At 45.0% G+C, this 27,159-nt stretch overlaps 2 protein-coding genes across 5 annotated transcripts in view; one reads left to right on the forward strand and one right to left on the reverse strand.

The window, feature by feature from the left end:
• On the reverse strand, positions 1-17,330 carry Atpaf2 (ATP synthase mitochondrial F1 complex assembly factor 2). Of its 4 annotated transcripts, none has more exons than XM_013111721.3 (9): positions 17,313-17,330; positions 15,531-15,676; positions 8,409-8,453; positions 8,078-8,223; positions 6,381-6,478; positions 4,856-4,936; positions 3,321-3,433; positions 2,805-2,920; positions 1-476 (listed from the first exon to the last, which is right to left on the reverse strand). In XM_013111721.3, exons 2-9 carry the CDS (start codon positions 15,661-15,663, stop codon positions 339-341), a joined length of 870 nt encoding a protein of 289 aa, XP_012967175.1. In that variant the 5' UTR covers positions 15,664-15,676; positions 17,313-17,330; the 3' UTR covers positions 1-338. The 4 variants fall into 4 exon arrangements, with proteins under 4 accessions (XP_012967175.1, XP_040604705.1, XP_040604704.1 ...); XM_040748771.1 differs by lacking the exon at positions 17,313-17,330 and adding an exon at positions 16,433-16,553; XM_040748770.1 differs by lacking the exon at positions 17,313-17,330 and adding an exon at positions 16,336-16,453.
• The window catches only part of Gid4 (GID complex subunit 4 homolog), a 25,982-nt gene continuing 14,714 nt past the window's right edge, over positions 15,892-27,159 (forward strand). Inside the window, exons 1-2 of the mRNA XM_005067675.4 lie at positions 15,892-16,510; positions 23,754-23,813. Coding sequence (XP_005067732.1) covers positions 16,322-16,510; positions 23,754-23,813 — 249 coding nt within the window. The 5' untranslated portion in view covers positions 15,892-16,321. The remainder of the gene's footprint in view (positions 16,511-23,753; positions 23,814-27,159) is intronic.

The raw sequence follows: 27,159 nt of genomic DNA on the forward strand, positions 1-27,159 counted from the left end.
TTTTACCAGAATGAAAAAACATTTAATAAAATCAGGGTCAAGAGAAAGTCTCTATGCCTCCCTCACTGCTGGCCAGGCCAAAGGCATCTGGGTCGGAAGCTGTATGACCTCAAGACAGGCATACTGTGTCTCTAGGGCATCACAGGGTGCTTCTGGATACGGCCAAGCCACAAATGCCAGGGAAGACCCAGGCACACACTGGGTACTCCGCAAGTATGGTGTGATAGGTACAGGCCAATGGAGCTTCACTGGGTCCAGAGATCCAACAGCCAGGGAAATCCAGATCAGAGATCCTGTGTCTGTGCAGTTCCTTTCAGCCAGCGTTTGCAACCCAGGCCTCACTCTTGTAGGAGCTTGTGCTTGACCGTAGAGCTTTCCAAGCAGAGGTGGACAAAGAGGGTACCAGCAGCGGTTCGAGCCCGCAGTTCCTGGAGCTCATAGTCGTGGGCCCACTCAATGTTGCCCCACTTCTGGATCTAAGGAGAGGGAAAAACAAGCTTCTGGGTGAGTAGCCTAGCCTGGTGACCTGAATCACATTCCATTCCCATCACTGGACTAAGAGTTGTGAGCCATGATCCTGCCAAACACATAAGGCCCATGTGGGTCATCTGGTAATAATGTCCAGGAAGCTGGAGCAGGCTCCTTTGCTGTCTGGGGCTTAGATAGTCTGGAAGGAGTATATCCCAGCCAGGGGCTGCCCACTGCTAAATGGGCAGGCACTGGAATCCCACTGTGTCTCCTCTAAGGAAGCTTTACCTATGTGACCCATTATCTCTCACTGACCAGAAAGCCAGGGTGAAAAAGCCTGCAAGCTGCCCTTTTCTATGAATTGTATCTCATTGTCCTTCAGGGCTGTAAGCACCATCACGAGAGTGCAATAAATAATGAAGCCAGGCTACAGGCAACTTGGTTTGGAACCCTAAGGAGCGGCAGAACAGACTCTGTGCAGCATGTTGGAAGCCATCTGTAGACCCTCTCAGAACTCTTAAGAGGGAGGAGCTCTGGGCACACTGTGGCTATCCAGACATAAGTGTTTCCAAACCTATCCTGCTGGCCTCTCTCTGCAAGAGTCTGGCAGGCCTGGCCAGATCACCCAGGAATACAAAATCTTTCAGGTCACACAAACTACCTGCATTACTGGCTGCCTGGTCTTGGTTTGCACAACTGAAATACATCATCTGAGATAATTTTCACCTTCATTTCAGGTCATCCCTTATTTTGTGTGGGATCAAATCCAAAGTTCAGAAAATAGTCTGGCTTGGATCCCATAGCCAAAAGCAGAGTCCAAGCTAGCAACCATATTTCCTGGTCTTGTACCAGCCCTCTGGTTCTAACAGCTGACATCAGCCCCTCCATGGAATGGCTGACATCAATGGATGGGTCTCCTCTGCTGTATAGAAATAGTTGCCCCTGGCATTTTTCCAAGTAGAAGATTAAATATTCCAAAAAAAGGTTTTTAATCATATAGGAACCAACTCCTAATAACATTAACCTTCTGAGACTGGAGTAATAGCAACACCCACAGGACCACAAGGAACATTAAGTTCTCAGTGTTAAAGATGCAAACAAGGGCCTGGGGAGATGGCTCAGCACCTGATGCATAAGGATGACGATCCGACCTCAGATCCCAGCACCCACATAAAAGCCAAGTGGGTGTGGCAGCCCACCTACAATCCTATCTCCATAAGCAGAGACAGGGATTCTCTAGAGCAACTGCTAACTACAATAGCCAAATTGGGGAACCCTGGGTTCAAGCAAGAGACCCCACTTCAATATAAAGGTAGAGAATTGAGGACGATACCTCATGTCAACCTCCACCAGAATGTGCACATATGTATCTGTACCTGCTTATGTACCTATACAAATGTGAACACACACAGATGAGAGAGAGAGAGACAGACAGACAGACACATACGCACACACACACACACAGAATAAAAATGCAAACAGAAGTCAGGCACAGTGGCACATTTGTGATCTCAGCATTCAGGAGGCAGGAGGCATTTTCAAAACAGGACTATACATTGAGACTTGTGTGAAACCCGTCCACCCCAAAAAAGTAAACAAGGCAGCCATTGTGACACATATCCATAATCTCAGCACTTGAGAGGTAGAAAGAGGCAGGAAGATCAGAAGTTCATAGTAAGGCCCAGATACACAGTGAGCTCAAGGCTAGTCTGTACTACATGGAACTCTCAACAAAACAAAGCAAAAACTAAAAACAAAAACAAAAATGCAAACAACATAGAAAAACCTTAGTTTTTCTGACTCCTAAATCCAATGTGTGTCTAAGTAGCAGCCACTCTTTGGCTCCTCTGCCAGCCAAGAGAAACATCAGAAGTGAACTCCTACTGACTTAGGAACACAAATGCAGGGCATTTGAGGCCCAAATACCTTATCTGTCCATGAGCCCGAGGCCTTAGATCTAGTTACCCAAACATGGGTGCAAACCCCAGTGGAACATTCTCCAGAAGTGCAATCTAGTGCCCCAGTTTATTCTTATGTAAGATATGGGTAATTACAACTCCTACCCAATCAAGCTGCTGAAGAGGACCTGGGGGCAAGGAGAGTGCTGAGCAATTCTGGACCTTTCCACTGTACAGGCATGTGTGTGTGTGGTGCTGATGATGGAACCTAGGGCCCAGAGCATACTAGGCTAGTGCTCTAGCACTGAGCCACACCCCCAGCCCCAGCAACACTCACACCTTCATTGTTCCTTAGTTTGTTTTTTTTATGTACAAAGTAATCAAGCTCAGTGAGCCCGAATCAGAAAGGGGTGGGTGGAACTGAGATCAGAATCTTACCTGGTACTCCTCCTCCAGGCGTGACAGAAGCACAGCCTGTTCCACAGTCAGGCGCCGGTCAATCACACCCAAGGTCAGCACCATGGACTTGAGCTGGGCCACTACAAACTCAATTCCTGGGGAGTGGGGGACACAAGCCTGTCAGTTTCTGTGCCCCCATGGAATGGAGGAGGGTGCACCATCCTAGGACCCACCTGAGGCTTGACATGCTCTTCTACCAGAATACTAGTCCTTTTCTTGGGGTGACTCACCTCTCTTTTTCCTGGATAAGCATATGACCTGAACCTGGTCAATTAGAGTAGGCCCCAAACCTTACTCAGTGATTGGTTTACAGACAGGTATATGGGTCCAAACTAATGATACATTAAGTTGAGACTTTTCCTGGAGGATGTATGACCCTGGAATGCTATGTAAAAGGGTTGGGCATCAGAGCTACCCAGCCTCCATGCTCACAGCACTCAGCAGGGATGTGTCTATCTACCCAATCCCCAAGGCCCACAGAAGCCCAACTTGTACCTTGAAGGGCCCACAGGTTGTAAGAGGACAAGTGGCTGGTCAGCACCTCTCGAGTCTGGGTAGGTATGCTGGGTCCCATTATGCTTGTAGAGGAGCCGATCTCCACACCATATCTAAAGGAAAAAGGCATCAGCATGTCTTTGGCACTCTGCCTCTCAAAAGCAATCCAGCTTTTGACTAGAAGCAAAAAAAAAAACAAAAAAAAAACAAAAAAAAAACAAACCCTAGATATGGTATATGGACTTTTCCTTTAACATCCCAGGATGGCAGCACATGGAGACTCACACTTGTAATCACGGCACACAGAAGGCAGAGGCAGAAGGATCAGGAGAAGGCCAGTGGTGCCTACATTGTAGGTTTGAGGCTAGCCTGACTACATGAGACCATATCTCAAAAAACAAACAAAAATAGTCCTGTCAAGATGCCTGAGTCATTGTGACCAGGATATATGTAGCAACCAATAATTTATGTGAAAATTGTTACAACAGAAGAAAAACCATCTAGGCATTTGTTACAAAACCCTGTAGACAAGGCAGTGATATGGAGCTATTCCTTCCACATTTCACTTGGAAAAAATTGATACTAACTTTATTTTGCCACCTTCTAGTATCTGTTCAATTCTATATTCACAAGAGTCTTCTGTTAAGGAAACTGTTGAGTATCATTCATCCCTAGAAACCACACATCCACACGGTAATATTCACAACATTGCAGAAAGCTATCCTGACCTTTGTTCATGTACATGTGCATCTTATACAGTGCAGTAATAATGATGATCAAAAAAACAAAGCCAGGTGGAGATGGCACACGCCTTTAATCCCAGCACTCGGGAGGCAGAGGCAGGTGGATCTGAGTGATTTGGAGGCCAGCCTGGTCTACAGACTGAGTTCCAAGACAGCCAGGGCTGTTATACAGAGAAACCCTGTCTTGAAAAACAAAACAAGTCGGGCGTTGGTGGCGCATACCTTTAATCCCAGCACTCGGGAGGCAGAGGCAGGCGGATCTCTGTGAGTTCGAGGCCAGCCTGGTCTACAAAGTGAGTTCCAGGACAGCCTCCAAAGCCACAGAGTAAACCCTGTCTGAAAACCAAAACAAAACAAAAAATCAAAGTCAAACTTTGAGTTGGTACCTCTGCTGCATAGAATGCTAAGCACTTTGCTGGCTTATTTTTTCCTCCCACCAGCCTGGCTGGCAAGCAGGCAGGATTAGCCCATTTCAAGTCAAGGAAACCAACACTCAGATATCTACCTGGGGATAGAGGCCTACGGCCTTTGGTGCTTCTTGGGGACACAAAACTGCCCCTACATTTGTCAAGGCATACTACAGTAGCAGGTATTCAAGGCATGATGGCCAAAATGAATTTGAGGAACATGTTTTCCAAGGCAACCCCTACCTCTCATGAGGGAGCTCAAGCTCAGGAGAGTTCTGGCTCAGGAAGCCAGCCTGAGATTTCAGGTGTGTTGTGCGGCCCTGATTCCAGCACCCAACCCAATATGTGACCTATTTAATGTTCTATATAGGGCTACACATCTTACCTTTTCTCAGCCCATTCTATGATTGGATCCCATTCGTTCTTTTGAAGTTCCACTAATGTCTCTGGCTCTTCCACCCTGTAGCTAATTCATTGTAAAAACCACCTTCATTAATAAAAAAGTACAATTCCTTCATTGAGGGACAGAAAAGGAAAATGCAAAGGGCAACAGCAAAAACTTTCCACCACCAACCCTGCATCCCAAGTCTTGTCCCATAAAGCACTGGTTCTCAGAGTGCAGTCTTGGGGCCAGCAGCATTAGCTCTAGCCTCACTTGGGACACCTTCTCAGATAAATCCCACACTGATGACTAAGCACATGCCCTCCAAGAAATCTTGGTGTAGCTTGAGTTGCAATCCACTATCCTCTGGCTCCCAAATACTTGACAGGTCCAAATTTACAGCCATGTTAGTGCTACTCAAAAGCAGATCGGCAATACTAATGGGATCCATACCCACTGGACATAAGTGCTGTGCTAGAAGTTCAGCAACAGCTCCACCAAGACTCTACTCCTGGCCAAGGACCAAATGCCTGCTGACGGACGCTTCAGGAGCCCAGCCACCTCCTGCAATGGATCCTTTATCCAAGTGATCACCAACAGCCAGGTAGTACAACTCATTTTGATAAAGACACAGAAGGGGCAGGTGATGGAAGCTAAGCTACTAAACCTCATGGATGGGAACCCTAGGGTACCACAGAAAGCTAGTTTCGTGTAAGCAGAGGGGGCATGGGTATGCAGAAAAGCTGGGCTGCTGAAAGCAGAGTAGGAGGCTTCTCCTATCCAATCCTGGACCTGAAGGGAGGAGGCAGGTAGAAGCTGGTAACTGAGGGAGGGGAGGACACTGCCTTTACTTGCTTGTTAGAACCCTGTATAGTTTCCAAAAAGCCCCCTTTGCCAAAGGGAAGCTGAATGGGCTCTGTTCCCTGCAAGCTGCTGAGTTCTAGCAAAAACAGATTAGGTTTCCTACTCCAAGTTCTAAGTGATCCTGGAGCCCACCCTCTTCCAAAGCACCTATGCAAACACCCCAAGTAATCTCTAGGATGACTCTAAGTTTCTGAGTAAAGGGGCAGCAGGCACAGTAATGCTCAGCCAATCAGCTGTTTCTCCAATGTTCCTTCAATATCACTGACCAACAAGCAAAGAATATAGACATAAGGGGAGAATTCAGAACTGGGAGAGACCAGCCCCTAACTATGGCCACCTGTAATAATATGGATGCCAATACATGAACATTCTGAGGGCCAGACACCAGGGCTAGATGCCCTGCTGGGGGTTGGCCCATGGTCCTGTGGTTCCGGAGCCTGTGAGAATGGCACACACCTCCATGCCAACTCAACTCAGTCAAGGAGTCCCTGTGTTAGGGCAGACTGAGAATCCTCCTCCTGGGTTCAGTCGTGTCAAGGAGGCTACCTTCCCCCAATGGCAAAGGTCTTGCCTTTTCCTCCACTGATATACTCTGAACAAATGAGGCAAATCAGACTAAGAGGCTCACACCACCCACGAGGATTGTTCATCTAATGTCACTTACCAAATGGTGTCAGTGTCCAGGAACTTTACAGCTGCCCGGATCATCTGATCCTTGTTTCGCTGGGTTGGATTGTCCAAGGATGTGTTGCACAATGTGGTCTGAATGGAAAGGCAGAAAGTGTTGTCACCACACATGAGTTCTGACATAACAGCAGATAGTACACTAGAGTCACCTATAATAGCCATCGGCATAGCCACAACAGCAGCCTATCTGCTGAGTGCATCCGAAAGTCAGGCTCCATGTTCAAACTCTACTGTGTTCATGGAACTCACTGAACTCTCAGTGGTCCTGGATTAGTGAATGTCTTCAAAGTTTTGGGGGCTCTATTTATGTATTTTCATGTTTGTGACTACCAGGTTAATCTGCACAATACTTTGGGGCAGATAACACTATTCTACCCATTTCAGAGATGTGGAAACTGAGGCCCACAGAGGTGAAATACATAACTCAAATACAATAATGAAGGCACGAAACTCAAACTGACTGAAAAGCTTTTACCAGTTTATTTGACACATCAGAGGACAAGGCAGCAAATCAAACTGGGATCAAGATATTTTCCTAGTGTTGCCTCATCAGTAAGAGGCTTCCAAGACTACTCTAGGCATCTGATTGTGACTTTGTCAACCTGATTACAACTAGACAGTCAAGAAGTAGACTAAACTGCTGAGGAGGCCCACCTGAGTCTGTATGTCAAAGTGGAACACAGCAGTGACCAAGATGAGAACATCTAACTGGTATTATCTGGTCAGCCATGGCTCTGTAAGGTGGGTAGTAGAGGTGGCCATCATGGATCTGAGAAAGTCCAAGTAGGCTGCAGAGGAAGGGCTCCAGGGGCCTCAGAGCACCCAACACTGAGGGGTGGCCCTGGGGAGCATCCTCCTTTCCTTATCCATCTGGCTGCCTGGTTCCCACACCCTACCAGTGTTTACTGAGCTCCATCAATACTTCCTGCTTGAATGACTGAGTACGAGAACATGGCCACTGCCCTTCTGTCACTTGCTGCGCTATGAAAGACATAGGCAATAAATATGTAAATGTAAACCAGGTCATTACAGACTAAGTGGTGATAAAACAAGTGACTAGCTGCTATAATCAAAAATAAAGGTTGGGCTTAGGTATGGCAGCATGCACCTTTAATCTCAGCATCTGGAAGAAGAGTCAGGAAGACCTGTGAGTTCGAGGCCAGATTGGTCTATGTAGCAAGTTCTAGGGAGAACCAGGGGTACAAAAAAAGACCCTGTCTCAAAAATAGAAATTTGGAAAAATAAAGATGAGTGATGTGGCTGAGACACAGTGTGTTTACCTAGCATGTATAAAACATTAAGTTCAATTCCCAGCACTGCATACACAGGACGGGCAGACACATGCCTGTAATCTCAGCACTCAGGCAAAAATGGCAGAAGATCAAGGCCATTTGCAGCTACAAATCAAGTTTAAGGCCTACCTGAGACATGAGACCCTGTCAAAAAACCAAAACCAACCGAACAACAAAAATAAAAATAGGGTGACACTGAGAATTAGTGGCCATGCCAGGCAGGGAAAGCCTGTTTAGTGACAGTGTGACTGCACCCAGGCAGGCAAGCCTACCCCAGAGTCTTGGCATAATATAGAAGGAAATCTAAATTTTTGCCAGGAAGCCCGATGAGCATCAGGTAGAAGTTTGTATGATGAAAGTCTGCTTGTTACAAGTTTGTTACCAGGTGCATGGTGTAGAACTTGATGGTATCCTGCTGGGAGTCCCATTCAGTGGCCACTGCGATGGCCAGGGCCTCACTGGGGACGGTAAAAAGCTTGGCTTGGGGAGTTTTCAGCTTTCTGTGGTCCAGGTTTATCTCAAATCCACCTTAAAAGAGCAAATGAAAAATTCTCAGGGACTGTGGATTCGAATGACCTATTCCGGTATTTTAGCAACCAAACTGGGAAACACAAGAACAACATCTGACAAAAGTGCCACTACTGAACTGTCTGGAGACAAAAAAAAATCCAACAAGTCACAAAAAGAAGGTCATCAAAATTTTAGACACTCACCTTCACCCTGTGAGATGCTGACGTTCTGATAAAACCTCTTCCTTTCTGTAAGACAGATTTTTTGCAGAGGCAATTTAAAATATCATCAAGAGGGCTCCAGAGGCAATACCAACTTGTATCAGTATTGCTAATGCAGATTGATTGGCTTGATTTTCTTATCCTCATTCAAGGTCTGCCCTAGTTTGCAGTATAATCAACAGCTTCTGATTAAAGCTTGGGAAAAGGGAACGACCACTCTCCAGGGACAAAGGAAGAACAGAACTCACTGCTCATACCTCTCTAGTATCCAAGCTAGGACACAATTGATCAAGGGCCTGTGGAGCCTCCGATTGTGACCTGAAACTTTCAGACACCTACTTTAGTAGCCAAGCATGCCCACCCATGCTGCCCCCAGGACAGCATGATGTAGCTGAATGTAAAGTTGGTGTGTGAATGGATTAAAACCAGAGACTCCTTCCAGGCAGACACCTCTGAGAAAGATGGTGTGTGTGTGCTCATGTTCATGTGTGTACATGTGTGATGTACAAGTAGACAATAAAGCTACGAGAACACTTCCTATCCTAACTCATTTACCTAGTCAGACAGCTTTTTTATGTATTCAACAGGAACTCCTGTAAGAAGGGGTATAATCTATGTTAAATACTTTTGTTACTTTTGTTAGACTATGAAAACTTAGAAAAACTGTGTGTGTGTGTGTGTGTGTGTGTGTGTGTGTGTGTGTGTGTGTGTGGAGTTGCTCAAAGCACAAGCAGAGAGAGGGCAATTTTGTTTCCATAGTATGTTAGTTATTTCCATTTCTCATTTGCTGTAAAGACAGGATCCCCAAATCACATTTCTATGAGTACACTTAGGAAACTAAAGCCCAAATTGCTTTCCCATTAAACTATCTGTATGCCAACTATGGGACACATCCTGTTCTTAGTACCTGGGATACAATAATGAATAAGGCATAAAAATCTGTCTTTAAACTTTAAATTGTTTATAAAGAGATCAGATCTCCCAATTAAATTCAATAAGCCACAAAAAAGAAACATAAAAGCAAGAGGGGGACTTACTGGAAAAATGAGGCACAAGAGGGGGGAATGAAAGGATTGTGTGTGTGTGTGTGTGTGTGTGTGTGTGTGTGTGTAATGGTTTGAATGAAATTGGTCCCCCAAAGCTCATGTATCTGTATGCTTGGTTCCCAGTTGGAGGACTGTTAGGAAGCATTAGACGGTGTGGCCCTGTTGGAGGAGGTGTGTCACTAGAGGTAAGCTTCAAGGTTGAAAATGCCATGTCAGGCCCAGTGTTTCTCTCTTTCTGCCTGCTGCCTATGGATCAAGATGCAGCTCTCAGCTACTTCTCCAGCCACCATGATGATCATGGACTAACACTCTGAAACTGTAAGCAAACCCCCAATTAAATACCTTCTTTTATAAGAGTTGCTTTGGTCATGATATCTCTTCCTAGCAACAGAATACTAACACAACATGTATTTGTATGTATATACAAAATTGTGAAAGAATAAATAAATTTAAAAATTATCAGATCTGGCTGAGATTGACACAGTTGACCATATCATGTAAAATCATAACACTAATTCTAGCATACATTCTATACCAAAACAGGGAAGTTTCTGCCACTGCAGCGCTCTTAAATTTCCTTACTTTTCATGTCACACTGATGGGTTGGCCACAGGCCTCTTTTCCTCTCTCTTATAGAAGTTCTATATTGGGTCCATTGTGCTTTCTGGGGCCTAGACAGGGCAACATATTAAAAGCCTGGCCAGGCAGAAGTCACTGAGAACCATGCCTACACAGGCCTGAGAAATGGGCTAAAGAGATGAGGGCAGAGAAAGGGCAGAAACTAACTCCCCCAAAGCTACCAGGAGAGTTGTGTTTCCTATAACCCCCATCTGGAACACTCTGCTGGCCAGGGCTACCTCAATATCTAAATAAGAAACTTAAAGTATGGATTGTAGATTCCATAGAGAACATCAAACCAAAATGGGATGAAGACACACAGAAAACAAGGCAACAGATAGCAAAAAGAACCCAAGAGACAATGGCCACAGATTCAAGGGTGGTGGCTTTAGACAGGGTTCTTCTGCCTAAAGTCTGGCACAGGGCAAACATTAGTCTTTCTACTTCAGGGAATACTGCTCACATTCAAGGACCACTCTTGGGAATGAGATGTGCCCTGAAGGTTCTGTTTAGTGAGAGTAAAATGATCAAGTGACTTCAGTGATAATAAGAATACGTGGGAGCTCAGACTGAGGAATCCCCATCTCATTGTGGGCTGAAAAGGACCTCTGAGCAGTTAGTACGTATGTAAGCCACAGAAGCAACCAGTACTAAATCTCATTAACTGATCTGTTTGGGAAGGGATGTATAGAAGTAATTTTCAGGATTAGAAATGGCTTATATGAAGCTCAGTTGATGAAGTACTTGCTGTATAAGTATGACGACCCAAGTTGAATCCCCAGATCCCATGTAAAAGGCCAGGGAATAATGGTACATGCTTGTAATCCCAGGGCTGGACAAGTGGAGACAGGAGGATCCCTACAGCTTTCTGGTCATTCAGCCTAGCCTATTCAACAACCCTGTGTAAAGACAAGGAGAGGGTCAGCAAGATGGCTCAGCGGTAAAAGGTGCTTGTCATGCAAGCCCAATGACCTAATTCAACCCCCAGAACCCCGTAAAGGTTGACTCCACCAAGATGTTCTCCGTCCTCCACATGCATGCATGGGACATACATCCACACATGCACACACACTCACACAAACTCAAAACAATTCAAAGAGGCAACCATAGAAAACAAGAGAAAAACAGCAAAGAACTGTGAAAAACTACTCATAGGGGGCTAGAGAAATGACTCAATGGTTAAGAGAACCAACAGTTCTTCCAGAGGACCCAGGTTCAATTCCCAGAACCCAGATGGCAGCTCACCACCGTCTGTAACTCCAGTTCCAGAGACTGACTCCCATGACAAAACACCAATGCACATAAAATAAAAATAAAAATTTAAAAACTGCTCATAGGAAGAATCCTGGATGGAAAATTAGTAACCTTCTATTAAAATAAAAGATCTCTTTCCTGTGAACTTGCCAAGCCCATAAATAAACAAGTGGTTTCCAGTCTCACCTTTTTAAATCCCTCTTGTCTAGTGTGTGGTTATTCTACCAGTCACAATTTAGGAGCCGGCCTTTTTTTTTTTTTCTTTTTAAGAACAACTGAAAACCACAGGACTACAATTCCCAGAGTACACCAAGAAATGGTGCTAGTCATGCAATTAGAATACCTTTACCTTTTAAGACAGCGCCATCTGGTGGAAGGTGAGCCTTAAAACTAAATTCAAAATAGGTAACCCATTGGGGCAGCTCTAACCAATGCTTTTCAGATTTAAAAAATTTATATATAAATGTACAAAGAAAAGTCTCCAACTAAGGTTGGGCATAGGGTTGAATGCCTTTAATCCTAGCCTCAGGAGCATTCAGGTTTGAGGCCAACCTGGTCTACATAAAGATCTAGGCCATCCAGGACAACGCAGAAAGACCATTTCAATAAATAATAGCAATAACAAATTCACACCCTTTAGGCTGACTATAATCAATAAGTCAGACAATAACAAGTTTTAGTGAGGATATAAAGAAATTTAGAAAATTCATGTACTACCAGAAATTTTAAATGATTCATCCATCTTGTTTTGTTTTGTTTTCTTTGAGACAGGGCTTCTCTGTATTCTTTTGAAGGCTATCCTGGAACCTGCTCTGTAGACCAGGCTGGCCTCGAACTCACAGAGATCCGCCTGCCTCTGTCTCCCAAGTGCTGGGATTAAAGGCGTGCACCACCAACGCCCAGCAATGATTGATCTATTTTAAAAATAAAAAAACTTACTATTCGTTAAAAAGTCAGTTTACATTTGAACCAGAAATTTTAAGCTTAGGAAATATAGCCAGGACAAAAGTAAAACCAAAGCTCAAGTAAAAACTTGTACACAAATGTCTGCATCAGCATTATTCATAATAACCAGAGTAGAAACAACTTTCATGTCCATAAATGGACAAGTAAAATGTGGTGTATTTATACAATAACATGTTACTTAGCAATAAAAGACTGGAATATGGATATATGATACAACATAGACAAACCTTAAGGACATACTACTGAAAGAGGCCAGCCCTAATCCCCACAGTCTAATTGTATGAAATATCTAAAATGGAAATCTTTAAGAAAGTAGTAGTTGTCTAGGGCTAGAGAAATGGTTAGGCAGAAAGATGGTGACTAAAGAGCACTGACTGCCTTTTTTAATGTGTTAAGGTATTTTACCTGCATGTCTGTCCAAAATATTCACGCCTGGTGCCCAAGGCCAGAAAAGGGCATTTGATCCTCTGGGACTGGAGTTACAGATGGTCGTGAGTCACCATGTAGGTGCTGGGAACTGAATATGGATCTTCTGGAAGAGCAACCAGTGCTCTTAACCACTCAGCCAGTTCTCCAGCCCCTACTGACTGCTTTTTATCATAATCACAATGTTCTAAAATTGATTGTGATGATGGACCCTCAAACTACTGAATTTACACTATCAAATGTACTATATGGTGTGTGAATTATATATTTAATTTTTTATTATATGTATTACTTTTACCTAATGTGAGAGTGTTCTGCTGCAAGTATGTATGTGTACCATGTATGTGTTTAATGCTCACAGTGGTCAGAAGAGGGCATCTGATCCCCTGGAACTGGAGTTACGAATGGTTGTGAGTCATGATGTGGGTACTGGGAACTGAACCCAGGCCCTCTGTAAGAGCAACAAGTGATCTTAGTCTCTAAGCCATCTCACTAGCCCCTAAATGAATTATATCTTTTGTTGTTGTTGTTTTTAGAGACAGGGTTTCTCTGTGTAGCCCTGGCTGTCATAGAACTCACACAGAGATCGATCCGCCTCTGTCTCCGAGTGCTGGAATTAAAAATTCTGTAGGGCCAAAGGTGCTTATTTGCAAGTCTGAGTTCAATACCCAAACCCATGTAAAGGTGGAAGGTAAGAAACAACTCTCAAAAGTTGTTCTCTGGAGCTGGAGAGATGGCTCAGTGGTTAAGAGCACTGACTGTTCTTCCAGAGGAGCCAGGTTCAATTCCCAGCAACCACATGGTGGCTCACAACCACCTTGAATGGAATCTAGTGCCCTCTGCTGGCATGCAGGCAGAAGACTGTATACACAATAAATAAATAAAATATTAAAAAAAATAAATTGTGTTCACAGATTTAAAAAAAAAGTTGTTCTCTGAACCTCCACACGTAAACAGTGGCACACATGTACCTAAACACATACATTTACAAATAAAGAAATGTAATAATAACAAGTTCTTGCAGTCAAGTATATAATATAAATGTACTATTTTCCAAATTGCTCTCCATCTGGAGTAGAGGTCAATACTCTAGGCTGTTCTGGCCATTATAATGAAAGCAGCCATAGACACTATGTATGAGTATGTGACTGTGTTCCAATAAAACTTTATTTTAAAAACAGGTGGCAGGCTGGTCCCCTCAAATGATACTCTTATGAGGATGGCAAGGCCAGTAATGCCTCTGAAGTGGCAGAGACTTGGAGGAGCTGTCTTGTACAGAAGGTAAATTGTAATGGTAGAGACAGGAATTCTAGCTTTGACTTCTTTGTATTCAGCTGCTTCTCCAAAACACCTCCCCCTCTAGGCAGCTAACAGAACAGGAGGGTCTCTGCACTACACTTCTCCTCCACCCTACCCCACCCCCAGTTAGCCCTTCAAAAGCCCCGCCTCTCCAGACAACCTTCCATGGTCAGTGTAGCAACCAGAGTGTTTACCAAGAAGGACCCAATGGGGTACGATTTACACTACTTCAAAGACACACAAAAAGCTCACAATTGGTGAGGACAAGGAGAGCAGAGCACATCCTAGGGAGGCAAGGCGTAAGAAAAGGAACATATTCAGGAGTTCACTAAACAGGCAAAGGGTTAATGTAAATGAGTGGATGCCTTACGATTTCCGTTACAGAGGCACCTGACCTGCAATCTTTTCTCTTGTACTACAGACTTACCAGTTGGCCCTTAGAATTATCTAGCACATAGCAGGTAGTCAAACATGACAGGAAATAAGAATGTATAAAGAAATGAGTGAATAAGGCATGGTGAGAGCGAGGTCTATGTAAGTCAAGCCTTGTTCTCCTCCTCTTCTCCCCCTGCACCCTGTGATGAGGTCTTGTTATTATAGCCCAGCCTAACCTCAAACTCTTGGACTCAGCAGTCCTGTCTCCGGTCTCCCTAGCAGTGCGCTCTCAGATCCTTGTACTTCTCCTATCACGGCATGTCAAAACTATTGCTTAGCAAGCGTGGCATATCCTGCATTTGCCCGTGAGTATCATTCAGGTGAGACCACATGCCCTCAACAGAAAACAACTCAGTGGATGAAAGGAGGCCGTCTCTACTTTCCATTCACTGAAGTGAGCCTCACTCACGAACTCTCTCTAGCAACGATGACATAACCTTCTCTCAGGGTTATTACATCCTCACTAGGAGAAAGCAGCATGGCCAGAACTCACACTTGGAGAAGGCTTCAGAGAATGCAGGGGTTGCAGCTCTGCACTAGGACAGAGGGCCTGCAAACCCGCAAGAAAAGTGTGGGGGTGGGAGACAGGCCTGCTTGTTCTGTGCCAAGTCCTATGGTGGGTGACGGAGGCACAAGGCGGCCAGGCCACCCTTTGCCTTCCACAAACCTCAACCAGTCTGCTCTGTGACCTTCGAAGTCCTGAAATCAAAGAAGACACCTGCACAGAGAGGCAGAGGCAGGAGGATCTCTGAGTTCGAGGCCAGTCTGGTCTACAGAGCGAGTTCCAAGACCTGGACTACACAGAGAAACCCTGTCTCGAAAAACAAACATAGAAAAAGAAAATTTAGAAAAGCCACAAGAGTCAAATATCTCCCTGTGCCCTCTAAGGTCATCCCGATACTGGTTTGGATATCATTTTCCAACATGAAACAATTCCATTGCTCTAAATATCATGGGCCTGAACCCTGCCTCACTCACTCCCCATTGCGCGACAGAAATCCTCCACCAGGTGAGCCAGACTTGGCTCCTGACCAAAAGGTAACAAATGTACGGGCCTCACCTGTTGGTGGTACATAGGCCCTGGACGGAGGCCGCGGGGTTGGCCTTGGCCACATTGAGCCGGTGGGGTCACAGGAAGGTCGGTTCAAGAGGCTGCGCCCCCGGTCCCTCAGCCTGGGGCAGATCCGCCACATCACGCCCAAGGGCCTGGGTGGACACATAAGTCAAAACAGAGAATAGACTGTACGGAAACTCTCCCCACAGGCTCGAAGCCCTCAGCCTCCTCTGCACGCCGCCATCTTCCTCATGACACCTACGGCGCGCCGTCGCCACTGCGCGCCCCTCCCGCCCCCGGTCAATCAGCATCACAAGCGTGCTCGCCCCGCCCCCTCCATGCCGCGTTATTGAAAAACTACAAGTCCCAGAGGGCCGTTCGCGCACCACGCCACGTGCTCTCTCTGCCAGCCAATAGGCGGAAGCGCCGCTCGCGCTTGCTCCCGCCTCTCCGGCGCTCCCGCGCCAATCGGAAGCCGCAGTGTGTATGTGTGAGTGTTTGTGTGTATGTGTGTGAATGTGTGTGTGAATGTGTGCGTGTGAGTGTGTGAATGTGTGCGTGTGTGCGCGCGAGAGAGCAAGTGGGAACGAGGAAGCAGCTGAGGACAACCCTGCTAGCAGGTCCCGGGTCCAGGTGCCGACACGAGCCCTCAGTCGGCCGGCAGCGGGCGGGGTGATTCCCCGAGCCCCTCCCCCGCGCGTGCGCGCCCGGGTCCGCCCTCCCCGCAGCCTCTACTCCCGCGCGGCGGCGGCGGTTCCTTCCCCCTTCCCCCAGCCCTGGCTCCGGGGGACCCCGCGATGCCGGTCCGCACCGAGTGTCCCCCGCCGGCGGGTGCCTCAGCTACATCCGCGGCCTCACTCATCCCGCCACCGCCCATCAACACCCAGCAGCCCGGCGTGGCCACCAGCCTGCTCTACAGCGGCTCCAAGTTCCGCGGCCACCAGAAGAGCAAGGGGAACTCGTACGACGTAGAGGTGGTGCTGCAGGTGAGCGCCGGGCGGCCAGGCCGGGCCCGAGGGCCTCCTCGCGGCGCTCACGGGCCAGGCCTGCCCTGGGCTCCGCGAGCCCTAAGCCGCGGACCAGGCCCTCGATACCGGGGCCTCCTGCACCCGGCGCCTCCCACCGGGACCTACCCAGCTGATGTCACACTCTCGAACCCTAGCCCTAACCCACCCCTAGACCCAGAGCCTGTAGCGGCCAGCCTCAGACAGACCCCAAAGACTGTCCCACACTTGGAGCCTTTGACCCGCCCTCTTGGGATCCGGAAGCACCCCTATGACTATCTGCCCTTTAACCTGGGTCGGTTCTTCCCAAGTCTTGTCTTTCTACACCAGCCTCCCCTCCCATCGGTCCCTGTCCGACCCTGAAGAACTCCCCATTGGCTCCCCCAGACTCAGTACCTCCCGGTGGCGACCAGTGTCAGATTCTCCCAGAATGAAGCTTTTCCCCCTTGTTCCTTTGGAAAACTCAACCAGCCCACCATCCTCGGGGCGGCGGGGCCGGGTGGACAACCTCCCTCTATTAGCTGACACAACCCAAGGCATTCCCAGCCCTTGGCTCCCCTAAAGAGCAGGTATTCACACCCAGGTGTCTCCAATTGCACCACTTACTGTTTAGGACCTTGCCTCCTGAGGCCTTCCAGTACCAAAACCCTGCCTCAGTCAGTTCATAGCCAGCCCAGTCATCTGCCCCACTCTAGGCTTCCTGCCCCAGGCTTCTTACTCTCCCCTGCTCCGCGGTCACTTCCCATCCCGGGCAGTCCCCCTGGCCTCTCCCCAGACCTCGCACCTTGGTCCTAGCTGCTTGCTATTGCTGGCTTCAGTGTTGCTGATTTTTATCTACACAGCTCCAGAGTTTCCTCTCAGCCTCAGATGCCCAAGTACTGGGAAATCTAACCTAGTTTTGTCTTGTGTCCACGCACCTCCCCCTAATTGACCTGGATATCTGAGTACAGGCTGCTGGCTGCCAGTCCCTGAACAACTTTGAAACTTCAACTTCATCTGCTCTGGGCCTTTCCTTTCCAGCGCTTCCTTCTCTCTCCCTTAAAGCTTTTCCCAGCCAAAGAAGATTGGTGGAGGTCTTTCCTCTGTCCTCCGTAGTGTTCTTTCTGGGTATTAAACTGCCTGCCTGAAGATCTAGTCCCCTTTCCATCTTGTGTGCATCCTCCTAATGCCCCCACCTAGGCTGTTCCCCAAATCTTGTTCAGAGGTGCGCGCTGCCCCAAGGCCCCAGTGAGATGTACAGTGTACTCTGCACTCTAAACCACCCTTTACTCTTTCCAATTTCCGATGTTGGTTTCTTTTGAGCAGTTAGACGGCACTCCAAAGGCATGAGAGTGTCTCCTCTCTAACTGTAGCACACACTTATAAGCCTTTTTTGTTCCTACCATTTGTGGGAATAGTTTTCTCAGGTTTTTGATTGGGAAACCGTGCTCTTATTAAATGCAGTTTGTTCCATAGAGTTCTATAAGGAACTATGATATTTATTGTAATTGGAAAACTGGCTGAGCTATTTCAATTCTCATTACCTACTGTGATAGTAATTTTTTTCCTCCCTAAAATGTGATACTATTGTATGAAAAAGTCAGGCTTTTTTTAATTCACTCAACTAATCATGAAATTGTGTATCCATTTGCTGGTTTCTGATATAATAGGTAACCACTGGGGCTGTCAAATGGGCCTATCATTTGTTGTTTCCTACTTTGTAGTTGCCAGTGCCCGTGTGAACCAGTGAAAATAGTGATTGAGTTTGGGGCATGGTTGATAGGTGGCAGGTAGCCCAAATCCTTATATGGAATGGCTAGTGTGGAGTCAGTTGGTGGTCATGCCAGGGAATGCTCCCCCACATCTAGTCAATGAACTTGTTTGTCATTATGATCAAGTGGAGGCATGGGAATTGTTGCCTGATCTTCCTGCTACGGCCAGTTTTTTAGACTCGGCCTTCTGAGAATAGTTATTTTTCATAATCCAACTTTTTTCCTGCTTTTCTTGTTCGTTTAGTTTAGCTTAAAATATTTTTGGGAAGCAGAATAATGTGATAGTTAAAGGCATAGACTCTGAAGTCAGATCAATGAAAAGTATACCTGCTTGCTCTTTTTCAATTTTGTTGAGATATAATCCACATGCCATACTGTTTATATATTCAAGGTGTACACTTAATGGCTTTTAGGATAGTCATAAAGTTGTTCAGCTGTCACCTGATTTAGAACATTTTATTGTCCCCAAAAGAAATTCCATACTCCTTAACTATCATACATCGCATACACACACACACATACACACACACACCCTACAAACATACCAATCCTAGGCTAATCTTTTTCTTTTTTTCTTCCGATTTACCTGTTCTAAGATCAGGTTTGGTAGTATTCACCTCTAATTCCTAAACTCAGACTCTGAGGCCACAGGATGCTATCCTGACCTACAGAATGAAACCTTTCTCAAAAGCAAACAAAACCCTAGACTCAACTTTAACTATTATGGACATGTATAAATAGAGCCATACAGTTATTTTTCCTTTTGTGACTGGCGTCTTTAACATTGCATATTTTCAGGGCTCATCTGTATCTCAGCTCATGTCACTACTTCATTACTTTCTGTCGTTGCCCATTGTAAAGCATTGCCTACATTTTGTTTAGCCATTGATCAGTTGATGGGCTTAGGTTATTTCTACTTTGGGTCTATTATCACTAATGCTGTTGTGAACATCCATATACAGGTTTATTATTATTATTATTGAGGTGTGGGTCTCTGTTGCTTAGGTTAGCTTTCAACCCCTAACTTTAAGTGACCTTCCCACTTTAGCCATCCCAAGTACTGAGACCATAGGTATTTACCACCAACCCAGCTGTGTACAGGTTTTTATGTGCACATATGTTTTCATTTTTCTTGAGTAGATATAGAGATACCTAGAGGTAGAACTACTGGGTATATAGTAGCTCTAGGTTTAATATTTTAGCAAACTACCAGTGGTTTTTAAAGTGGTTACACTGTTTTACATTTCCACTAACAGCATATGAGGGTTTCAACTTCTTCACGTCTTTGATTACAGTTGTTCCAGTGGGAATGGAATGGTATCTCATGGTCTTACTGTAAATGTTCCAAAAGATGTTGTGTATCTTTCCTGTGCATTCAGAGCAATGGGGTGTGTACACATGTACCTGTGAGTGCATGTATGCATGTGTGCTTGTACACCTGGAGATCAGAGGGTCAACATCAGGTGTCTTCCTCTATTGCCTTTCACCTTATTTTTTGAGACAGGGACTCTCACTGAAACTGAACTCACTGATTGGCTAGACTAACTGCCAGGGAATGGGGGATTAGCCTGTTTCAGCCTCCCCAGCACTGGGATTCCAGGTACACCACACCTCACCTGACTCTTATGTTTACGAGGAATCCAAATTCAGATTCTCATATTTGCATAACAAGTACTTTACCAAGTTCATCTTGACAACCCCTAGAGCAGTGGTTCTCAGCCCTTCTAATGCTGTGACCCTTTACTACAGTTCCTCATGTTGTAGTGACTCCCAACCATAAAATTATTTTCGTTTACTTTATAACTGTAATTTTGCTATTATTATGAATTGCAAGTAACTGATATGCAACCCCTGTGGGGTTACCACCCACAGAGTGAGAACTGCTGCCCTAAAACATCTTTTATTTTGAAACTCTAGTATAACAGAGTTCCTGAAAATATATGCAGGGTTCTAACAAGATCTTTTCCCCAGATCTTACTCTGATTATTTCCCTCTATGCCATCCCCTAAGTCACCAGTAGTGGGAAGTCCAGGTCTCTGTGAAGAGTATTTAAAAAGAGCAGCTGTTGGGCATAGTTGTACTGAAAGGCCTCTTTGCTAAACATTTGCCTTGTTATCTTTCACATTGAAGTGCTGGCCCGTTGGTCGGTGAGAATGTGTGCAAGTGGGATAATTTGAGTTCACCTATCATCATTATCAGTTTGGGCAAAATGGGAAAGATATGGTTGAATAGAGACCAAATAGAAATTCTGATTGTTGAGCATGCTAATATGAAGCAATTTACACTTCAAGTTTTAATCTTACTAACAAGTATTTCTTCCGTCTGATAGCCTTTAACTCTGAAAACCACAAGTTGTATTGAGTTCTGTAAGAATCACAAAAGTGAGATTTAAGGCCTCAGACTCAGAATGTCCTTTAATAAAATCTTTTTTTTTCCTTTTTGCTGAACCATGTGAGTATGAACCAGCTGTGTTACCTAATCCCAGTGCTAAGAGACCAGCAGGTGAAGATGCTGAAATACTTCAGCAGTTTTTGCTTGAATTACTTTTGCAGCAGTTTTTGCTTGAATTACTTTTGATTCCAGCACCAAGATATGACAGCCCTTTGGGCTTCATTGGAACTCATTGCTTTGGTGCTGACATCATCTGGCTAACTAGGTTCATTACAGTTTTTTTTGTTGTTGTTGTTTTTTGGTTTTTGGTTTTTCGAGACAGGGTTTCTCTGTGGCTTTGGAGGCTGTCCTGGAATTCGCTTGGTAGTCCAGGCTGGTCTCGAACTCACAGAGATCCACCTGCCTCTACCTCCCGAGTGCTGGGATTAAAGGCGTGAGCCACCAACGCCCGGCTCATTACAGTTCTTAAGGACTTCCTTAATATTTGATTTGTGTTAGAGATAAAAGTAAATCCCCAAACCTGATAAGTGGGGCTGGAGAGATGGCTCAGCAATTAAGGGTACATACTGCTCTTGTTGAGGCCTCAAGTTCAATTCCTACCACCCATTCATGCAGCTCACAGCTTCTTGTAACTACAGCTCCAGTAGTTACCTCTGGCCTCTCTCATGTACACATACTCACATTAGATACATAGATATAATTAAAAATAATAAAATAAATATTTTCTTAAAATATGATAAGGGCCACAAAACTTTTCTAATTTTTTGAAGTGAGACCTCACTTAACATAAAAATTTCCATGTACCTCTGTACTTTGTTTTGCTTTAATTCAGAAGCTAATAGGCAACTACAGAGTTTATCACAATTACAGTCATTTTAAGTCATGAACTCTTGAGTCTCTGCCTGTTGGGACAGTGTGTGTGTGTGGATTGAGGTGAGATTTACAAGTTGGTGTACTTCCTTGTTTTTGTTTGTTTGTTTTTGTTTTTCTTTCACGAGACAGGGTTTCTCTGTATTGTTTTGGAGGCTGTCGGTCTAGCCCGGCCTCGAACTCACAGAGATCCGCCTGCCTCTGCCTCCCGAGTGCTGGGACTAAAGGCGTGCGCCACCACCGCCCGGCTGCATCTACCTTGTTTATAGGACCTGGCCATTATTAGTGAATCTAAAGCATGTATGGACCCCTATCATCTGTGAGGTATGTGAGCATGTATGGATCTCCATCTGTGAGACACTGGTGGAGAGATGTGTGACTTAATTCTGGCCAATAAGAAGTCTTCCAAGTATCTAGATTGCGTTTCAAAATAGTGTGCACAGGACTGAGGATATAGCCCAGCTAATAAAATTCACAGAGTCCTATGTTTGACCACATAAACCAAGCATGATAGTCCACACATATAATCCCAGCACTCAGGAGGATCAGAAGTTCATGTCTTCCTCTACTGCATAGTGAGTTTGAGATCAGCCTGAGCTACCTTAGACCCTGTCTCACCCACTGTCTGACATGACTGTTTGACTCCAGATCCTATGATGGATTGGTTCCATCTATCTTTCTGGGCTGCATCCTCAGCATTTCCTGGTCCATTTCTCTTTCTGGTCTCTTGGTAGCTGCCCTGAGCCTGAATACTATTTGTGAGGAAAAGGAAGAGACACTTGTTCCTCATATGCCCATTCAAATGTTATGCTCCGTCCTAAGCACTCAGAAGACTTCTTGTTGGCCAGAATCAAGTCACACATCTCTCCACCAGTGTCTCACAGATGATAGGGGTCCATACATGCTTTAGATTCACTAATAATGGCCAGGACCTATAAACAAGGTAGGTGCAGAACAAAATCCAGGCCCTGCTTGCATGGAAAAAAAAAAAAGTTGGTTGTTGAGTAGACATTTGGCAGTGTCTAAGCAACCAATGACCTGTGGTCACCAAGCCTTAAAATCTACTGTGATCCTCCTTCCTCCTGTCTTGGGCTCCTGAATATTAAGAAACACAAGACCGATAGCCTCCAAAACAATACAGAGAAACCCTGTCTTGTAAAAACCAAAAAAAAAGAAACACAAGTCCAGGGACTACAGAGACAGCTCAGCAGTTAAAAGTATTATGTGTAACTCCAGTTTCAGGAAGCCAATGTCCTCTTCTGGCCTCCACAGGCATCAGGCTTGCATATGGTATAGAGACATACATGTGGGGAAAAAAATACACATAAAAAGAAATACAAATCAAGTACAAATATTTCAAGAGTGATGTGCTTTTGGGAACAGCCAGCCCACTCATTCACTTCCTGTACATTATCTCACTCATATGCAGTCTCGGTGCATTGGTAGACACAAGGGCCCACTCTACCTGTATACCCAGAGCCATCTCTAACTCTAAATTTTCCATTTCTCTGCTATTCAACCACTACTATTCAGCTTGGGAGAACTATTCCTGCTGTTATTGACCCTAAGCATAGTCTTGAATTATTTTCTTACGAAATGAGAACATTTGCGGATAGCATTATATAGTTGGAAGGAATAAATTTTAATTATGAACCAAAATGCCACCCAACCTATTGTGAATCTCAGCTTGGCCTACTTCATAAACAGCCTTTTTTTTTTGTTTTTCACGAGACATGGCTGTCCTGGAACTCACCCTGTAGGCTGGTGTCAAACTCACAGAGATCCTCCTGCCTCTGCCTGCCAAGTGCAAGGATTAAAGGCGTGTGCCACCACCACCCAGCTAAGATTTATTTTTAATTACGCATTGTATACCTGTATATGGATATGTGCACATGAATGTAGGTGCCAATAGAGGCTAAAAGGTGATGGATCCCCTAGAACTGGAGGTACAGGTGGTCATGAGCCACCTGATGTGGGTGCTGACAACCAAACTTGGATCCTTTGGAAGAGCAGCAAATGTTCTTAACAGCTGAGCCATTTCTCTAGCCCCTGAGATAATTTTCATTATCAGTCAGATCTGAAGGTACCAAAGGCAGCTGAGGCTTGTATTGTGCCAGGCACATGCAGACCTCTAGACCTCCCTGACCTGGCCTTGCAGGATTTCTGAAGCACCCCCAAGGGCTCATTTATAACACGCTATTCTTTCTTTGCAGCACGTTGACACAGGTAACTCTTACCTTTGTGGGTACCTGAAGATTAAAGGCCTTACAGAGGTAAGTGCTTATTGCCAGATGTGGGATTGTAATGCAGTGGCTTGCTCAGCAGCTTAGAAAGTCCAGAACAGCAGTTCCATGTTGAATCTCCTTGACTGTACTGCAGTTTGGACTGTCCATTTGCAAATATACACATTCACAGTTTTTCCCCTTTTGTCCTAGGTATGGAACTTGGATGAAATGAAGGTTTAGTGTGCATTCAACCACTGAGCTACACCAGTAGCTCTCACAGATCACAGCATGATTGATTAGTCATTTTTTATGATTTTTTTTTTGAGTCAGAATTGCCCAGGTTAGCCTCAGAAGACTTAAATTACCTTGTCTCAGCCTCTGAAATTCTAAGAGCCAGAGAGATAATTAAATTTGAGATTATTTGCCACATATTTGCTAATAAAGGCACAGCTTTGCTCTTTGGGTGCCATCTTTTTGGGTTTTGGGGGGTTTTTGTTTTTCTAGACAGGGTTTCTCTGTGTAGCTTTGGAACCTGTCCTGGAACTAGTTCTTGTAGACTAGGCTGGTCTGGAACTCAGAGATCCACCTGCCTCTGCCTCCTGAGTGTTGGGATTAAAGGTGTGCGCTGCCACCACCCAACTATTTGGGTGCTATTTTAAACTGAAGCATCAGACTTGTAAAGCACAGGTATAATATTACTGTCTTTGCATTTCTGAGCTAGCCACCAACAGGCAGAGGGATGTTTCCCAAAGATCCCAACAGCATGGTGGGTGACTGGGAACCCAGCTTATAAGGGGAGATAGTGGTAAGGCTTTGTCTTATCCTTAGTTGGATTTAGGAGGCCAGGCTGTGGTTGGAGGCAGGGATACAGACCACACTAGCCAAATCCTAAGACTGGACAAAAGTGTCTTTCCAGTGTTCTATCTACATGCATGTTGCAGGCCAGAAGAGGGCATCAAACCCCATTATAGATGGTTGTGAGTTGCCACATGTTTGCTGGTAATTGAAAGAGCAGCCAGTGCTCCTTAACCACTGAGCAATCTCTAGCCCATCTGTTCGCTCTTAACTAAAGTACTTGTTGACCTATTGGTGGCTACACCTTGCACCTATCTGGTCTTCCTCCCTGACTCCTCTTTCAAATAACCTTCCTTCTGATGGTATGTTTCTGGTTTGTGAGTGTGTGTGCGTTTTGTGTCTCTAAATTATCCTGAATTTCACCATATAGTCAAGTGCCCAGGGTTCCTGTGCCTTCCTCAATAAATAATGAATCTTTTTGGTAACTTCTGACCATGATGGACCCAGTTCATTATCATTTATTGTATTTGGGGGAGTGCATTATAGTTACCTTCACATGCTGCCTAAAGGTTTAAGAAGTCAACACAGAACCACTCCCTAGTAAACTAGTCATTTAAACCACAACTATTTTTATGGTATTAGGAACGTTTTGCCATTTTGTTCTTCTGTCCTTTAGATGGTGTGATGGTTTGAATGAGAATGGCCCCCATAAGCTCATATGTTTGTGATGCGTGGTTCCCAGTTAGTGGAACTGTTTGAGAATTGGGAAGTGTGATCTTGGAGGAAGAGAGTCACTGGGAGTAGACCTTGAGATTTCAAAAATACATTCCAGGCCTAGTCAGTCAGTCAGTCAGTCTCTCTCTCTCTCTCTCTCTCTCTCTCTCTCTCTCTCTCTCTCTCTCTCTCTCTCTCTCTCTCCATCCATCTCTATCTTATCTCTCTATCTCTGCCTGCTGCCTCCAGATCAGCATGTAAAGCTCTCAGCTACTTCACCACCACCATTCCTGTCTGCTTCCCCCATGATGATCATAGACCAACCCTCTAAAACTGTAAGCAAACCACCAGTTAGATGCATTCTTTTATAAGAGTTGTCTTGGTCATGGTGTCTCTTCCCTGCAATAGACTAAGACAAGTGGGAATTCTGAAAAGATATTAAAGCTCAGAAACAACCTAAGCATAATTTCCTGTTTAAAATATATGGAGGCTATTTGTGGTGTCACACACCTTTAATCAACCCTCAAGAGGCAGAGACAGGCAGATCTCTGAGTTCAATGCCAGTCTAGTGTACATAGTGAGTTCCAGGCCACCTAGGGCTACCCAGTAAGACTCTGTCTCCAAAAACAAAAACAAAACAACAAAATTGTAGGAAGATTCTAGAGATTGTTCAGCAGTTAAGAGCACTGGCTGCTCTTCCAGAGAACTGGGGTTTGGTTTCCTAGCACCCACATGGCAGGTGCTATCTGTTGCTCCACTTCCAGAGGATCCAGCACCCTATTCTGGCCTCCACAGGCACCAGGCACACACGTAGTGCACAGACATATGCAGGCAAAATACCCATACATAAAACAAACATAAGTAAGTCTTAAGAATTATATAACCTTTAAAATAAAATATCCTACTGACTTCCTGGCTTATATAGTCCTTCCAAAGATGGATTAATGTAGTTTTTTTTTAATGTAACGAGATTTCCATTTAAGAAAATCTTCCATCCCATCTTATTTCTTCATTGTGTATATACACATGTCTGTATGAGAAACCCAGCCCAGCGCTGTTAGTGTAGGCGTTTGTAAGGAGGATATTAGATTTGTGTATTTTAAAGTTCACTGTTAAGAAATGGAATGAGAGCCAGGTGGTGTTGGCTATTCACAGCACTCGGGAAGCAGAGGCAGGTGAATCTCTGAGTTTGAGACCAGCTTGATCTACAGAGCGAGTTCCAGAACAGCCAGAAATAACATACACAGAGAAACCCTGTCTTGAAAAACCAAAAAGAAGAGGAAGAAACAGAACAGGGTGAAGGTGGAACTGGGGAGATGGTTCTGTTCTCACACTTACTAAGGACCTGAGTTCAGATCCCCAGCACCCATGTCTAAAAAACAAACAACAATCTTGGCCATGCATGTCTGTAACTCTAGTGTAGCTGGGATGGAAATTAACAGATCCTGGTACTTGCTGGCCAGTCATTCTAGCCAGTGGTGAGCACCAGATTCAGTGAACCATGTTTTAAAAGGTAAAACCAGTAAAGGAAGACACCTGATGTCAATCTCCAGCCTCCATACCCATGCACACACAAAAAGAAAAGAAAAACAGAATGTAGCTCAGTGGTAGAACACTTGTCTCTTGTGCATAAGGCCCTTGTCCACTCAGGACTGCAAGTTAATAATAAAAACACACGTGGGCAGTGGTTTCACAGTAGGACTTCTTCGTGACCTTGAGTTTGGTGAACCAGAGCTACATAGTGAGACACTGCCTCAAAAAAAATCACAAAAAAAAAAAACAGGTATAAACGAGGAACAAGGGAACTTGAGGGTACATGAAGAGGTGGCCCGGGGTCAAAGGAGGCTCAGCTCTGGAGTCTTTTGTGGTGGTGCACCCTAGAATA

Source organism: Mesocricetus auratus, unplaced genomic scaffold (genome assembly GCF_017639785.1).
Source record: "Mesocricetus auratus isolate SY011 unplaced genomic scaffold, BCM_Maur_2.0 Super-Scaffold_100007, whole genome shotgun sequence".
In the NCBI taxonomy this organism is placed as follows: domain Eukaryota; kingdom Metazoa; phylum Chordata; class Mammalia; order Rodentia; family Cricetidae; genus Mesocricetus; species Mesocricetus auratus.